The sequence below is a fragment of the Dipodomys spectabilis genome, unplaced genomic scaffold (genome assembly GCF_019054845.1).
Source record: "Dipodomys spectabilis isolate Male_0828 unplaced genomic scaffold, ASM1905484v1 ptg000148l, whole genome shotgun sequence".
Classification (NCBI taxonomy): domain Eukaryota; kingdom Metazoa; phylum Chordata; class Mammalia; order Rodentia; family Heteromyidae; genus Dipodomys; species Dipodomys spectabilis.
The window spans coordinates 195,009-212,700 of NW_024870825.1; the positions used below are offsets into that span (position 1 = coordinate 195,009).

Consider the following 17,692-nt stretch of genomic DNA (forward strand, 5'->3'; position numbering starts at 1 on the left):
ACCCTATCTGAAAAACAAAGCAAAAAGGGGTGAGGGCATGGCTCAAGAGGTTGAGCCCCTGCCTGAAAACCGCAGGTTTGAACCCAATCTCCCATGCAAATAGTGTTCTTTGGGAACTGGGGAGCCTAGTGTAACCCCACATATTACCTTTTATTGTTACTTGGATGGCGAGATGTGAGTTATCAAGCTTTTGCTTATCACAGCAGCCTCATATCCACCCACCTTCACCACAATGCTAAGGATGGGAACTAATTATTAACAAGACCTCATGCTCAGCGCAGCCCCAAGGAGCTTGAGATCACTCATATAAGGTAAACCCATGGAGCTCATCTGGTCAATGAACCAGCAGCTGTGATTTTGCTAGTTATGGCCAAATTCTCTGGGCCAATTAGGGTAAAAACCAGCACAAAGTAAGTGCTCTTTACATTCAGAGAAACTGTCAAGCCTGGCATCGTGCCTCACACCTGTAACCTTAGCTATGCAGGCGACTGAGATCTGAGGATCACTATTCAAAGTTCTGTGAGAACCTCATCTCCAAAAAAAAAAAAAGGCCAGAAGTGGAGGTATGGCTCAATGGAAGAGCACCAGCCTTGAATGAAAAAGCCAATTGAGATCCTGCGTTCAAAGTCGTTAATATGTTTGTGTGCATGTGCCCAACCCCTCCCCACACACACACACACACACACACACACACTCAGACCCTTGCCACAGTTTCCAAGTGCTCAGAGGTAAACACAGTGGTCAGGCACAAATGTATTTCAGTGATGTCCTCGAACTCTCTCCTTCATCTCCACTGGCTGAGATGCTCTGAAAGCCTGAAGTGGCTTGCCTGATTGTACACATCTGAGCAAGCCAGGCCAGCTCAGGCTGTTATTTCCAGTAAAGGGCTGGGAGAGTGATCATAGTTAGCCAAGTCTATCATTAACTTCTTTCTTCATATCTTCTGGGCAAGTGTCTGGGCTTGATTATTAAAGCAAGTCATGTTGCAAGTGTGGTGGCAGGGGAGGGGCTGCATCTGCACTGACTGATTATTAAGTTCATTATACTTCACGCCATCTGGTAGGCAAGGCAAAACATAGATACTAAGGTTTTTCACACACACAGCCATCTAATACTCAGATTCAATACAATTGAATACACATGGACTCCTTTAGAAAATTGTTAGTATTCTCTCCTTTCCCCTTCCTCTTGCCTTATTTTCTTGTGTGGGTGCCAGCCAATCCTGGGGCTTGAATCCTGGGGCACTGCCTCTGGGCTTTTTTGCTCAATACTAGCACTTTACCACTGGAGCCACCGCGCCACTTCTGGCTTTTTGCTGGTTAGCTGGAGATAAGAGTCTCATGAACTTTTCTGCCTGGGCTAGCTTCAAACAATGATCCTCAGATCTCAGCTCCTGAGTAACTAGGATTATAGGCATGAGCCACCCGTGTCCAGCCATTTTGTTTCTGATATATACATCCATGATACAAATCACTAAATTTAGACAAGAATCAAAAGGAATACTCAGTATGACTAACTCTGAAACTTCAGTAATTTATTATCCTTTCCTGAATAATTAATGTGTTTGGCTAATTAAGATAATTAAATTTTAATAGACTTCACTATAACATAACATGATCTGATTTACAATGATCTTCCATAGTCCAACCTTATTGATTTCTTCAAATCATTTTCCCACTGTGACCTGGGAGACTGTTTCAGAATGTACTGAGTAGTTTCCTATCACAGACATCCACTTAGCAAAAAGGAAAGCAGGTCTGCATGCATACCTCTCTTCCCAAAGTTGCCACTAAAACCGTGTGAGAGGAAACAAAACTTCAAGTAAATAAACTCAGGGATAAGAGAAAAGATCAAAAAGCCCACTGATTTGCCATAAATGATTAGCCAATCACGAACAAGGAAGAGATGGCAGAAAGCTGCTATGTTGACTTTTTGTGCTGGCTGGTACTGAAACTGAGCTTGGTTTAAAACCCTTTGGGCTGAGGGTATGTAGTTTAGTGGTAGGGTCCTGAGTGCAATCCAAAGCCAAAATAATCTTAGTAAAAGTTTAGTTCTGGCAGCACACTGGTGGCTCAAATTTGTAATCTTAGCTACTCAGGAGGCTGAGATCTTCAAAGCCAGCCCAGGAAGAAAAGCTTGTGTGATTCTTACTCCAATAAGCCACCAAAAAGCCAGAAGTGGAGGTGTGGCCCAAGTGGTGGAGAGCTAGCTTTGAGGTAAAAACCCAAGCCACAGTGTGAAGTCCTAAGTCCAAGCTCTTCCCACAGTGCCCCCCTACCCCCAAAATCAATGACAACAAAACATCAGTTCCACAGCTGGGTGACATATATAATCCCAGCACTTGGGAAGCAGCTGAGGCAAGGACGGCTAATTCAATGTCAATCCAGATTAACAGCAAGACCCGGTCTTGAAAAAAGCTTACTTCCTTGGGGGACAGCGAAGGAAGGGGTGACTGTCCCACCAAAGCAATGCACTCATTACCTCATCTAGGACATGCTAACTCCTCTGTACAACACCTTAAAAACAATGAAAGTGTATAATAAAAACTTACTTCCGGCTTTGAGCCTTCTGAGTGACTCGTGAATCTGTACCTCCAAAGTTGGGACTCCTTAACCCAGTATGGATGGGGCAGGATCTGCTCTCATCTGAAGGCTGCAACAGCTGGAATGAGGAAAAATGGGCCTTACACTTACCTTCTTTGGAGGGAACGTTCTGGGATTTGAACTTAAGGCCTCACTCTTGTTAGGTATGTGCTCTTGCCTTGGTATTATTGCATTTCCATTACTTACATTCTCTCCCTAGTGGTAATCTTTATTTTTATAGAAAGGAAAATTTGTACACATAGGTTAGATGGCAGAACTCTGGTCTCCTGCCGGCTCCTCCTGCGTCTGTGTCTGCACCTGCACCCACACAGGGACCTGGTCCTGGTGTCGTCTGGCCCTGTTCTGGGTCTTTCAGGCACCCTTGCTTGTCTTAAAGCAAGGGGAATGGAGAAAAATCACACCAAAGTCACACAGAAAAACCTCAAGCATATCAACTGAATTGTGCTTAGCAGCTTGCTAATAAAAATGAAGGCATACACTATTTTCCTTTAAAAAAAAAACTGGAAAAAGAAGTATTTTCTAAAAATAAAATGTTTTATTTGGAAGAGAACCTCTTACAAAGTTTTTAATCTATTATTTGACCCTGTCAATTACAGTGGTATTTTAAACACATTGCATATAATTCACTGAATGTCATCTGTAGCATTCTGCTTCAAGTTAGAAGGTATCAGGTTAAAAATATTTACAGGTTGATTCTGGTCCATTCTCCCACCTTTCCTTTTACTAAATCCATTTTCCTGTATTCTGGGTAAATGAAAAGAATCTTAAAACTTAAGGTTTATGTGGAGAGTTTAGTACATATCAATAATTCTACGCATTACATGTTTGCTTTTGATCCTTTAAGGAAAAGGGGATGATGAAGAATTCTGTATGGAAAGGCAGTACACTTAGCACCTTTCCTCCCAATTTTATCTTTATTGGTTTGCCTAAGACCAAATTTTTCTGGCCCTCTGAATTTTAAAAAAAAGTATTAAAAAAAATCACACACATCAGTCTGCATGGAATATCGCACCTACAACTCTAAGCTTGAAGCAAATGTACATGGAACCACCAAACATCAAGAGGAAAAAGCTCTAGGGGTGTGGAGTGTGATATGGGTTATGGTGGGGGTTTCCAGAGGGCTGGCTGTGACTCGGTGGTTGAACACTTGCTTAGCATGCTTGAGGCTCTGGTTTCAATCCCCAACACCACTAAAAAAAAAAAAAAAAAACCACACACACACACACACACACACACACGTGCGCACACGCGCACAAACACTACAGTAGTTTCAGAATGTAGTTTTGGAAAATCCTAAGCTGAATTTCAGCTGTTCTTTGAAATATGTCTACATTAAATATAACAATTATAGATTTTAATACTAACTTCATAATGAGAAAAAAATAATACTGAGTGATTTCAAATTGGACAATAATCAGCAACCACTCAAAATGTCTCAGGAACAGGGAGGCTAAAGTAGAAATTTAAACACTGATCTAACATTTGGTTTCTAATAAGCAGCTCAAGAAAGGTACAGAGGTCCACAAATATAAAGTGGCTAGAATAGCCAAGATGTTTTGAGCTTTTTCTGCTTAAAACTTCCTAAATACATAGCTAGCAAGCACATACATTAGGCAGTTACCGATGCTAGAAAAATAGTTTAGTACTTTTAAAAATCTCAAACTTTAAACCAGTATTTCTATCCATAAATGTTCAAGTAACAATATCTGACAACACATTACACATGATGAATCATGATGAAATTTAAAGGGATACTTCAGTTAGTTCTTAGTTTACCTTTGAAGGGGACATTTAAAATATAGATGAATTCAGCAGAATGGCTTAAAAAGTTAAGGCTCTCTAAAGAGTTCTAAAGACTAAAACTTAAGGCACAGATTACAATCTTCATGACTCTACTAAGACAAAAACCAAACCAAAAAGGAAAAAGAAGACACCTGACTTTTCCCACAGCCATACTACCCCTTCCTCACCAGAGCACATAACCTCTCAAACTCAAGCGCTGGTAAGGAACAGAACAAAAGTCCACCAACACCACGGGTATGCATCCATGCAGGTGTCACTGTCTCGCTGAGCACCACTGGGATAGGCCAGCAGAATACTGTATGATGTCTTGGGTCATGACTGCTCCTCCCATGCATAGCCCATGGGATCAGACAGGACTCTCCTCCTCTGTGGGGTCTCCTGTGCTTTTCTGCTGGGGAGACTGTACTGCTTTAGTGACTTCTTTTGGCTTCTCATCAACATTTACATTGGTCTCCTCCTCTTTGCTTTCCTTTTTCTGCTTGTCCTGTGCTTTCTGTTCTTTTGCCATAAGTCGGTAATTAATGCCCATGCCAATGAAGAGATAAACCCCGGCAATAATTAAGATGACACCGCATGCCCAGTACGTGTACTTGTATTCTCCATATATGTCATTGAGACGACCTAGAGAGAGAAAGAGTACAGCTTTTGCCTGTGGAAGTGAACACAAGAACCCTTTCCCAAATAACAATGAAGGAACCCCAAAGAACAATGGCTACTGGAATTAGTATCAAAATGAATTGTTAAAACTATCTTCTGAGTATACATTTTCACCAATTTTGGGTAGCTTTGAGCTCTATTTTCAGCAACTTAAGAAAACAAAACAAACCAAATTAAAAAAAAAAATGGCCAGGTGCTGATAGCTTACTACTGTAATCCTAACTAATCAGGAGGCTGAGAGCTAAGGATTTCTGTTGGAAGTCCAAGCTGGAGATTCTTACCTCCAATTAAACACCAAAAGAGCCAGAAGTAGAGCTGGTAGAGGCTAGCTTTGAGCCAAAGAAACTCAGAGACAGAGCCCAGGCCCTGAGTTCAAGCACCAGGACTGGCACAAGGAAAGGGGAAAAAAAGCAGCTCTGGGGAAATTTGAATTAGGAGTCTTGGAGATCACCTACAATCAACTCTCAATACTTAACATTAAAATTTATAGCTCAAGAGAAGCTTAGATGGAAGTCTTGTCCAAAGCCACCGAAGTGCTCCAGATATTAATACTCTTTCCACCAGCATTTCACAGTGTTCCTATGAGTGCTTGCCCTGTGCTTAGATTTTAACAGTCAGTTTCCCACCATTCTAAGCACTTAATCTCTCTCAGAGCACACAGCTTGTATTGGGGTCTGTAAGAACTGAAGGACAGACATTCACAAAGCTGGTAAGTGAACTAGCTTGCTTTAACCCTAAGTCTGGCTCCAGGCCCATAGATAATGCTGGCGCTGAAGTCAAGTGAAACTTCACATCCTTCTCTTAGTCTTCATGAAGCTGTCAATAATGAAGCGTATTTAACCAGGGTACTTTGTTTTGTGTTTTGCCACGAAAGCTTTGTTACACAGGGCTTATTAGATCTCATCTTCCCGGTATCTCTAGGAATGACCTGGGAAACACTACTCTGCACTCCATTACCAGTGTGCAAGGAGCCACATGGCCCCTAACTTGGCATCACTCATCAAAGGGCTCAATGAACCTCTGCTGTCCACTGGCTCTGAGGAGAAGGTAAGCAAGGTATGCTACAGGCCAACATAAAGTTCTGAACACATGTGGATGAGGCTGGGAAGTGCAGTGAGCAAGCCTACTGTGCTGGGCATGGTGGGAGGACAGGTGTTATCTCACTAGAAGGGCTGGTAAGAGCAAGGGCAAAGGTACAGTGGTGGAGGAAGCATGCTGTGGGATGGGGAGGAAGGGCTGGGTTGCTGGAGCAGTGGCAAGAAATGAAGCTGGAGAGGCAGGTGGGGGACAGGTTCTGTAGAGCCCAGAAAGTCACATAAGGAATTTGATTTCTGCTCTGAGAACAATGAGCCAGCCGCTGGAGAGGTATAAGCCACTGGAAAACAGAAGGAGCCAATACAGGCAGAGCAGTTAGGAAGCTACTGTTCAGAGTAGCCTGTACAGCAGTTACAAGTTTGAATAAGGGTGGTAGTGCAATGGAGAAAATGGACACACTGGACATTTAGATGAAATCTCACAGGATGAGACTCATTAAGAGAGGGCTGGGAAGGCAGCAGTATCAGTTGCAGACCTTCTCTCTGTAATATACACTCACTTTCCAAATAGAATTGCTTTTTAGTATGTTATGTGGGGCTGTAAATTAATCTACCTTTTACTTAGAGAGGGTCTCACTGTAAGTGTCACTTGAACTCATAATCTTCCTGCCTCAGCCTACTGGCAGTACACGTGTGCACCACCATCCCCAGTCTTTTGATGTAAAAAAGTAGTATTTAATAACCTTACAGAATACGTTTCATATACTATATTCATTTACAAACTGCAGTCTTAGCCAAATTATTTCAACCTTTGAGGCCTGTAGGTCTTCACTTGTGAAACTGGGGTTAACTCAGTCCTACCCCAGAGGCTCATGAGATAAGATGCAAGATACACTGTGAGCTTACATTGCCACCAGTATTAAACACCTGTAAAGGTGGCATCATCTTCTCACCTCAGCCTCCTCACTCAGCTTGCTATTGTTCCAACTAACCCTGCTCTGTAAGCTGGGCAGTCACCTTGTGCCATGCACTGTGCAGCAGCAAATTACAGAAATGAGAAACTTGCAAGCAAGCTAGGTCCTGAAGGCTCAGGCCCATATAACCCTACTTGGAAGTCTGAGATCTGAGGATCAGGGGTCAAACCCAGCTTGGCAGTCCATGAGATTTGTATCTCTAATCACCAAAAAGCTAGAAGTGGAGCTGTGACTCAAGTGGTAGAGCACTAGCACTGAACAAAAAAACCCATGCACATTATCCAGGCTCTGAGTTGAAGCCCCAGGACTGCTCTGTGTGTGTGTGCACACACACACACACACACACACACACACACACACACACACACACACACAAACACAGAAAAGAAACAAACAAAAACAGCAATGAAAGACTTGCCCTTCCCACCAACCAGCAATATGTCACTGTGCTATTGTGTCCTCTTGTTTTAGAATAGTGATAGGAGTGAGGAATCATACTGTACCTAAAAGCGGTGGCCCCAGGAGCACAGGGCAGCATTCCACGATGGTCACCAAGCCCACAGCGCTGGAGAACCTCTGGGGTCCAACGAGGTCCATCAGTGTTTCAAACAATACAGAGCTGAGCCACCCAAAGGCAAAGCCAAAGAATCCCGCATAGATACAGAACCCAAGATAGCTGTTGGATAAAGGTGCTAACAAGTGACATACTCCATTGGCAACAACAGAAGCAGCGAAGAAATACTGGACTCGAGGTCTTATCCACTTTGTATTGGCCACAAGTCCCATGGAAGGCCTGGCAACCATGTCAACAAAAGCCAGGATGGAAAGAAGGAAAGCTGACTTCTCACTGGAATAATGCTGACTCTTCCCATAATTACTAAGAAATACCAATGGTGTAAAAAGTCCAAAAAACATGACCACATTTCCAGAAAGATAGAGCAAAAAGCCTCTGTGAGTGAACAGGGACAAGTCTAGGAATTTATTAATTGTTTGGAAGAAGGATCGTTTCTCCTGTTTGGGGTTTCCTCCTATAAGATCTGTATGTGCATCACCTGCACCTATTTTTGCACCAGATTTTCCAGCTTCCTGAAGAGATTCTTTGGACCTAACTTTCTCTACCTCCGCTGGTTTGGGCCCTATGGGTCGCATCAAGGATCCAGCTACACAGCAGTTTAGGAGGAGACTCCCAAGAATTAGGAAGCTTCCTCTCCAGCCAAAGATACCAAAGAAAGCCTGATTGAGAGGAGCCAAGGTAGAGAGGAACACAGGGCTGCCTGCCATGGCCAGTCCATTGGCCAATGGCCGTTTCTTGTAGAAATACTTGCCAATCATAGTCAAAGCCGGATTCAAGTTGAAGGCAAGCCCAAGTCCTAGGGAAAGAGGCAAAAAACAAATTTCTTAACAAAAACTAAAACAAGGGATAATACAAAGGAGATAAAATACTCACTCTTAGTTATTAACATTCTAGATATGTGGGTTCTAACCCAGCCTATGTAAGGTTCAAAGGTCAGTATGACTGCTAAGTGTAATCTCTGACTCATGAACCCACCAGTGATGGCTGTTAACCCTTCAGAGAGGTAAAAAGCACTGTGGAGAGCTTTGCGAACCATTTAACACTCAGTGAACTCCCAAGACATATTTTTGTTGTTTTTATTTCAGGGTAACTGTCAAATAATGCAATTACCAGGGCCGTTTTAACAATGCAACACTGTTAAGTAGATACTTACCAGTTAAGTAGACATTTATCAAGTATATGTAAAGACACAGATTTGCAACAAACTGACCCATTTCACCAAACTATTATTTGTCAGGCTCAAACTGAAATTTTTCTGAGGTCAAAGAACTAAACAACAAATGTTAAATTTGGGGCAAGTCAAGACCTCAAACTGTCAAGATGTCAAGTCCTCTCCCAAATGAATGCATTAATTCAATCCACGTCTACTAAATATGCCAGTTACTTCTGTGAAGTAAAATGACTTTCAAATATGGGTGTTTCCAAAGTTTTAATGATAGAGGGAAAGACAGGACCAATTACATCAGATATTTAAACAGCTTTATAAAAGCTGTTATTCAACAGTGTGGCCCTGCTTCAGAGACAGGTAAAAATGTCCAGGGAGTCCAAGAACAGATGTGAGGTATTCACAATTATCAAGATATACACAATTATTTAATATAAGATACAGTGGCATTCTAGATTAAAGGAGAAAATAGTTAATTTAATTACTCTATAAATAGTGTTAGAAAGAAATATGCAAAATGTTTCTTAGATGTTCTTCCTGACCACTGCTCAAAAATGCATTTAACCAGGCAAGGTTACATGCCTTTAATTCTAGGACTCAGGAAGTTGAGGTAGAAGAATGGCCAGATAAAGGCCAGCCTGTGCTACACAGCAATAAAAAGTTCAAACAATCAAAACTGCATCTTATTCCAACAAATAATAATAAATTACAATGTAAAACTGTTCTTTACATGTACATAGCCACAAACATGACAAACATTTAACTATTTACCTTCCCAGTAGTCAAAGAGCAAATTAAAAAAATACACGCAGATGTTACTTGTCATCTGTTCATTTGGCAATAATTAAAAAGTAAAAATTCAACCTGTTGTTGGCAATGATACCCTCCCATATATTACAGGAGGACAAATGAATACAACTTTTTTTTTTTGGAGGAAAATTTAGTATCACTTATTTAACACAGAGACACAAGAAGCTGGTACCAGGGGCTCATGCCTGTAATCTTAGCTATTCAGAAGGCTTAGTCTGAGGATTGCAGTTCAAAGCAGCCCAGGCAGGAAAAGTCTGTGAGACTCTTACCTCCAATTAAACACCAAAAAAAATTGGAAGTAGACCTGTGGCTTAAGTAGTGGAACACTAGTCGAGCACAAAAGCTCAGGGACAGTGCTTAGGCCCTGAGTTCAAGCCCCAGGACTGTCACAAAGCAACAAGAACATAAAGGCTAGGAATGTAGCTCAATATTAGAGCTCTTTCCAAGACCCTGAGATCCATTGCAAGCACGAACAAAAAAGGAAAAAAAAAACCATAGCAGTTCCCTAAACAGCCAATTAATCAAAATGAAATTATTTTATCAATAAACTTGACATTTGTTATGCATCAAAATACTCAATGATATGGAAAGATGTTCATAATACATTAACTATAAAATGGTAACATACATCAGAATGTAAACAGCAGTATTCCTGAGACTATGAAATAATGAGTTATATTTAGTTATAATACTCATTAGCAGTCCATCTCTTTGATTTGGTAATTAAAAACAAAGAGCAGGAGCTGGGTACCAGTGGCTCATACCTATAATACTAGCTACTCAACAGGCTGAGATCTGAGGATCACAGTTCAAAGCCAGCCTGAACAGGAAAGTCTGTGAGACTCTTATCTCCAATGAACGACTCAGAAAAAGCTGGAAGTAGTGCTGTGGCTCAAGTGGTAGAGTGCTAGATTTGAGCAAATTAAGTTCAGGGATAGCACCCAATTCCAGAGTTCAAGCCCCAGGACCACCACAAAACAAGGAGTAGAGAGGATTATCAATGGGGCTGGGAAGGTGGCTCAGTGGTAGAGCACTTGCCTTGCATGCATGAGGCCCTGGGTTCGATTCCTCACCACCACAAAAGCAGAAAAAAAAAGCCGGAAGTGGCGCTGTGGCTCAAGTGGTAGAGCGCTAGCCTTGAGCTGAAGAGCCGAGGGACAGCACCCAGGCCCAGAGTTCAGGCCCCATGACCAGACCCACCCCCCAAAAAAAGAGAGGATTATCAATAATATCCTTTGTCTCTCAAAAGTTTTAATGAAAGTATTATATAAAATCCTGGTTTCTGTTTAATGTACTATTCTATTCCTACTTTCATTCTTGGGAGGAAAAGGTAAGGAGAAAGAAGATAACCAATGACCACCTTTCAACAAGTTGTCACAGAAATTTTTGTCTACCAGCACTATCTAAGGTAGGGAAGGGAAGAGAGAGATGTGAGGGGTAGGGGTGTGAACTTAAGTCAGGAGCTCTACCACCTGAGCCACATCCCCTGCCAATGTCCATTCTTCAGACAAAGGATACAATCAACTTTTCTTTCAATTCATTCAACAATAAAATGGTATTTACTAAATGAGAGTTCTTTCCAAGTTTGCCTTTCTAGTAGTTCTGATTGTCAACAGCTCTTCAAATGATTATCGTATCATTCCATAAGGAAAATATCTGAAAGCTTAATGTAGGTGAATCCAAACAGCCAGCAATAAAGTGAATGCATCAAAATGAACTAGTAGCAACTTACCTCCAATGACTCCAATACACAAGTAAAGCTCCTGCACAGTGTTACAGAAAGAAGCAGCAATCAAACCACAGCCAGACAAGCAGCCACCAGCAATCATGACTGGGCGGCTGCCGTATTTATTCACTAGGACACTGCTGACAGGACCTAGGAGAGAGTGAACAATTTAGTAACATAAAGGAACCTCAATATTATGTTTGTATAAGGTATGAATGATTAAATGACAAGTTTTCTAAAATAAATGAAAGGTAATAGCAAAAACATTGCCTTGACGGGTGCCAGTGGTTTACGCCTGTAATCCTAGCTACTCAGGAGGCTGAGATCTGAAGATCTCGGTTCAAAGCCAGCCCAGGCAGGAAAGTCTGGGAGATTCTTATCTCCAATAAACCATCAGAAAACCAGAAGTGGCACTGTGGCTCAAGCAGTAGAGCAGGGACAGCGCCTAAGCCCAGAGTTCAAACCGAAAACCGATCCCCCCCCCCCCCTAAAAAAAAAATTGCCTTTTTTTTTTTCCTGGTCGGTCATAGGGCTTTAACTCAGGGCCTGGGCACTGTGCCTGATCTCTTTAGCTCAATGCTAGCACTCTACCACTTTGAGTCACAGCACCACTTATGGTTTTCTGTTGGATAATTGGAGATAACAATCTCACAGACTTTCTTGCACAGCCCTCCCCCACCTCGCTGGCTGGCTTTGAACTGTGATCCTCAGATCTAAGCAGCTTGGGTTACAGGCATGAGACACCAGCACCCAGCTAAAAAAAATTGTATTTGTCAATCGTGGGTCTTGAACTCTCAGGGCCTGGGTGCTGTCCCCAAGTCTTTTTGCTCAAGGCTAGTGCTAGTACCACTTTGAGCCACAGCTCCACTTCCAAAAACATTGCTTTTTGTATAGTTGTGATGTTTCAAACTTAAATGTACATGTCCCAAATCTCCAAATACTGAATAGAATGTTATGTTCACCTCTAAGGCAAGACAGCATGGCAAGAGGATGTTCATAGGTCACATCACCTAGCTTGGATATGACTAATACCTTAATCCTCTACCAAAGTCTACCAAGTAGCTGGGACTGTAAGACTACATACTTGGCTGTTTTAGTTTCTGAACAGACCTACAGCTATAATTAAATGTATGAATACTTCTGAATAAGTATTACAGTATTTCATGATATAAGTATTACTGTGTTTCCTGATAGCAGTACTGTGAAAAATGCTTGCAAAAGGCTAAGTCAGATAATAATCAATATATATTTGGTTCTAACTCAATAGGAAATGAAATAATAGGTTATCCAAATAACCAGATTAAATTTCCTCAGCTAGATGAATATGTACTATAGAACAAAACAAAGAAATCCATCTTCTACTTTTTCTTTCTTTTTTGGTCAGTCGTGGGGCTTGAACTCTAGGGTTGGGCACTGTCCCTGTGCTGCTCCAGGCGAACGTTCTACCGCTTGAACCATAGCACCACTTCTGGTTTTCTAGTGGTTTATTGGAGATAAGAGTCTCATGGACTTTCCTGCCCGGGCTGGCTTTGAACCAAGATCCTCAGATCTCAGCCTCCAGAGTAGCTAGGATTACAGGCATGAACCACCAGCATCTGCCTTACTACTTTTTCTTGAATGTGAAAAAAAACAAATGGAAAAATATCATAAAAGCCATGAAAAGATCTTATAGATCCATTTTCTACTACAAAAATTGTTAGGCAAGTGTTCTACAACTGAACTAAGTTCCTAGGTCTGTAATACAACTCTAATATAAATAATATTATCCTTATGTGGTCCATAAGCAAGTTTGCTGAATTTCAACACCATTATGTGAAATGTCTCTCTAACCTTCCCATGGTTTTGACAGATTCCTTGTCCTAAGTGAAGAAAAAATCTCGAAAAACAATTTATTTGGCTACCTGCAAATTGAGTTACACTAACTGCATTTCACTCATCCATATTTATAAAAATGTTTCATAAAAAAATGTTTCATAGCTCATGGACATGATCTTGTGGAAATGATACTTTGTAATCTAACTGCTTGGGAAAAAAGATACAAAGAAAGACTGATGGTGGAATTTGTGAAGTCACAAAGCTTATAAGAGCTGCATTCACATCCAACTTATTTTCCATCACTATACATCCTGCATATTTTTAGAATCAAGTTATAAAGTACAAGATACACTTTTCTCTTTTATTAACACTGTACATTCTTCCTTCCTGTTTATTTCTGTACTTACTTCCCTCGAACACAGTAAGTCTACCCTTTAAAACATACATTAAATGCACTTATTTAGAATATACTAATAATCATATGATGATATATTTCATTCTCATAAATTCTCATAAACACTGAAAACAATTCCACTCAAAATGTATGCATTGAGTGCTTGCCTGGCATGGGCAAGCTTTGGGCTCAATCCTAAGTACAAACCGCAGCGCCCCTCCCCCATACTTCTGTATATTCAAACCTAGCCCCCAAAGAAAAATATTAAGAGCTAAGGCCTCTGCCTCGAAAACTGGTGTCTTTACAAGAAGGTCAGGTCAGGGAGCCTCTTGCCTCTCCTGCTGTGTGAAGCAGCAGCTAGGAGCCACCTAATAAAAAACAAGCTCTCACCAGATGCCAACAGACTGTTACAGTCACTTCATGAAAGCAAGAACTGCAAATAATTTGAAAATCTTGAGTTTACAGCTTATAAGATCAAGGAACATTGAAATAGGTCAATTTTTTCATATAGTTGTGAATTTTTTTTTTTTGGGGGGGGGGGGGTCCGGTCAAGGGGCCTGAACTTTGGGCCTGAGCGCTGTCCCTCAGCTCTTCAGCTCAAGGCTAGCACTCTACCACTTGAGCCACAGCACCACTTCCGGCTTTTTTCTTTTTGCTTATGTGGTGCTGAGGAATGGAACCCAAGGCCTCCTGTGTGCAAGGGAAGCGCTCTACCACTGAGCCATCTTCCCAGCCCCTGAAATTTTATATAGCTAGAACAAAGATCAATGCTATTACTGTTGACTCTGTGAAGTTTAAGTTAGTGAAATAAACTTACAAATATTTGAAATTCCAAACTAGGAATATAGAAACAGTCTGGAACTGAAATATGTAACTGTATACTTCCAAGTTACAAAAACATAAACAGCAACATTAAAATGCATTGTACATATAAACTGATAATTGAATTAAAACCCCTAGGTATAATTACTTAAAAATAAAAGAAAACCAGGCATCTAAAATCTTCCCCACCCCCCTAGGTATAATTACTTAAAAATAAAAGAAAACCAGGCATCTAAAATCTTCCCCACCCCAATAATCTATTATATTCTAACAAATATGCAGTATGACTCAAGAAAAATGTAACCTAACCATTCATACTTCAAAATACACTACTGTTCAGAGTGCAGTCTAGGTGCACAAGTTAAACCATTAGGAAAGCTGTAAAGTAATGAAAATTGTTAGAATTTAGAAAGCAATCAAAACAAAATAACCCATGTAATAAAAATTCTTCCACAAAGCTCATGATAGGCAATCTGTCCCTCAGTTATTTCAGGAAGGTTGGCCTTAATTAGCTTTCACTAGAAATAGAAAGAGGCAAGTTTAGAGGTCTATTATTTAGAAATGTGTTAATTATCTCATTAACTGGGTGAGGACAAAGAATTGTTTCCCCAAAGGAGGGTATCATGAACATTTAGCACAACTGACTTTTAATGCAAAATCCAGGGGGCTCCCAAGCACTTTAGCAACTTAGAATTTTTCTGGTTTGTAGTTGCTCTGAACACCTGGGCTACATCCAGATAATGTTTATACCAACTTTTCAAGCCACCCGTGTCAAAATCTAACTAGAAATCCTAACAGGTTGGAGCTTAAAAACTGCTACCTCTCCAAAGTCTCTCTTGATTTCTTTGAATTTATTTTAAAATAATTAATGCAATTCAGTACCTATATTCTTTTAAAATGTGTTTAGTACACAAAATAGGGCTTTGTTCAAAATGTAAAAGGCACAGAAAGATATCCAATTGAAAATTAGTCTTAAAGCCGGGCGCCAATGACTCACGCCTATAATCCTAGCTACTCAGGAGCCTGAGATCTGAGAATCGCAGTTCAAAGCCAGCCTGGGCACGAACATCTGTGAGACTCTTACCTCCAATATTAAACCCCAGAAAATGGCAAGTGGCATTGTGGCTCAAGTGGTAGAGCACTTGCCTTGAGCTGAAGAGGTGAGGGACAGCACCTAGACTCAGAGTTCAAGCCCCAGGACCGACCAAAAAAAAGAAAAAGTCTTCAAACTGCTGTTGCTACACAGTTCGTGATTCTCATTACCTGTTTTTCTCTAATGTATCATTTGCTTACTTCAATAATGATTTCAACTATGTATTTCTCAAAAGTTTCTCAAAGTCAGAATTTATGTTCTCTATGATTTACGACATGTATACCCATGGGCTCAGTACATAACAGTTGAATATGCTACCAGTTTAGCAGCCTAAGGCTAGGCAATTCACGCCAAAATGTAGAATATTTATATTGGCTATTAAAGAGCTACATGTAGGTGTAATATGAGACATTAAATAAACACCAAAACAAGATTAACAGAAGAGAAAGTTTGCCTAATAAGACAACGAGACACTGTCAACTCCAGTTAACAAAAACACTTTAGAATTCCTGTTACCTAAGCAAATATGTACTTGCTTAGTATTACTGCAGATTTAACTTTTACATGTTTGCTGTGATTTCATGTCAAGGTGAAATAACTATTTTAAGAGATGATACAACAAATTTAAAATGCAGTTCATGTGCTTTCAATATTCAACAATATCACAAGGAACAAGTGCAGGTTTTATTTAGTGCTTTCATTTCTGAGAAATGCCATTAAAAGATTTTTCCCAGGATACTGAACTCTTTAGGATGTCTGATTGACTTTAATGTTTCCAACTTCAAAATTTAATCTACATTTATGGTTCCATTTAAAGGTTCTTATCAGAGAGCAAGAAAAAGCAGCTGTGCTTGCATCACTTTTATGAATGCTTCAGTTGGTCCAATCAGGACTTCAACGCTTCACAGTCTAACAAAGGGAGTTGCCATTGTTATCAGGAATAAAAACCAGTTTGTATCAGGAATACACACAAAAAAACTTCAAGAAGTAACATTTTAAAACATTAAAGAACCTTAAAAGAGAAGTTATCTGAACTTAAAGAGCAAGCCTTAGTGAGCACTTACCTCCAGCATACATAACAGCTAGCATGATGGAGGAGATCCAGGACACTTCACTGGTGGTAGCACTGAATATACCTTCAATTTCTTTGAAGAAGACAGTGATGGATTTGGGAAATGCATATGAGAAGCCAATGGAAATGAATGCTCCAACTACTACTGCCCATCCCCAGCCTCCATCTGGGGGGGTATATCCAACGGGTCCTCCAATTGCAGGTGGCATTTTAAGTGTAGATAGATTCCAAAATACTGCTCAAATGCAAGTATCTGAAAGACATAAAAATGACACAGGATTAGCCGGGCACTATAGTGGTTCATGCCTATAATCTTAGCTACTCACGAGGCTGAGATCTGAGGATCGCAGTTTGAAACCAGCCTGGGCAGGAAAAGTCTGTGAGACTATCTCCAATCAACCACCAGAAAAGCCAGAAGTGAAGCTGTGACTCAGCACAGAGCCCAGACTTTGCGTTCAAGCCCATGATTGGGGGGTAAGTATGGGACAGCAGCATAGTATGTCAACAATGAAAACAACCCCATCAAACCATTTTGTAAAATACTTGTATTTTACCCTTTACCCTTGGTTCTTGGCATAGAGCTCCTAAAGTTCTTGTAATTTCCTGAGTGATAAAGCAAATAGGATTATCTTCCTTGTTTTGTCTTGTCTTGTCTTGAGAACTTCCCTCAATAGCCCAAGCTAGCTCTGAACTTGCCATATGGCCCAGGCTGGCCGCCTCCTGCTTTAACCTTGGACAGGGACTAGGATTACAACACCTAAGCCACTACACTGGGTTAATCTCTTTTTGTCATGGGGCTTGAACTCGGGGCCTTGGAGCTGTCCCTGAGCTCTTCTTTGCTCAAGGCCAGTGCTCTACCACTCTGAGCCACATCACTTTCAGATTTCTGGTGGCTAGTTGGAGGTGAGTCTCACAGACTCTCCTGCCCCAGCTGGCTTTGAACTGAGATCCTCAGATCTAAGCCTCCTAACTAGCCAGGATTACAGGCATGAGACACCAGCACCTGGCTCATCTTTTTAATAATACAGTAGATGTGGGTTTTATAAAGAGCTCCTAAATCTGTTTTCTAACAAATTTTTTGTTAGCCCTAACAAGTCTGTTCATCTTACCTGAGCCTTTTATTATTATTTTTACCTCATTTTTGCAATAC

At 40.8% G+C, this 17,692-nt stretch overlaps 1 protein-coding gene across 1 annotated transcript in view; it reads right to left on the reverse strand.

The window, feature by feature from the left end:
* Nucleotides 1-3,118: 3,118 nt before the first annotated feature.
* LOC122118346 (monocarboxylate transporter 1) overlaps nucleotides 3,119-17,692 on the reverse strand; it is a 32,132-nt gene continuing 17,558 nt past the window's right edge. Inside the window, exons 2-5 of the mRNA XM_042692301.1 lie at nucleotides 16,535-16,795; nucleotides 11,353-11,496; nucleotides 7,575-8,441; nucleotides 3,119-5,027 (exon numbers count right to left, since the gene is read on the reverse strand). Coding sequence (XP_042548235.1) covers nucleotides 4,753-5,027; nucleotides 7,575-8,441; nucleotides 11,353-11,496; nucleotides 16,535-16,751 — 1,503 coding nt within the window. The 5' untranslated portion in view covers nucleotides 16,752-16,795 and the 3' untranslated portion in view covers nucleotides 3,119-4,752. The remainder of the gene's footprint in view (nucleotides 5,028-7,574; nucleotides 8,442-11,352; nucleotides 11,497-16,534; nucleotides 16,796-17,692) is intronic.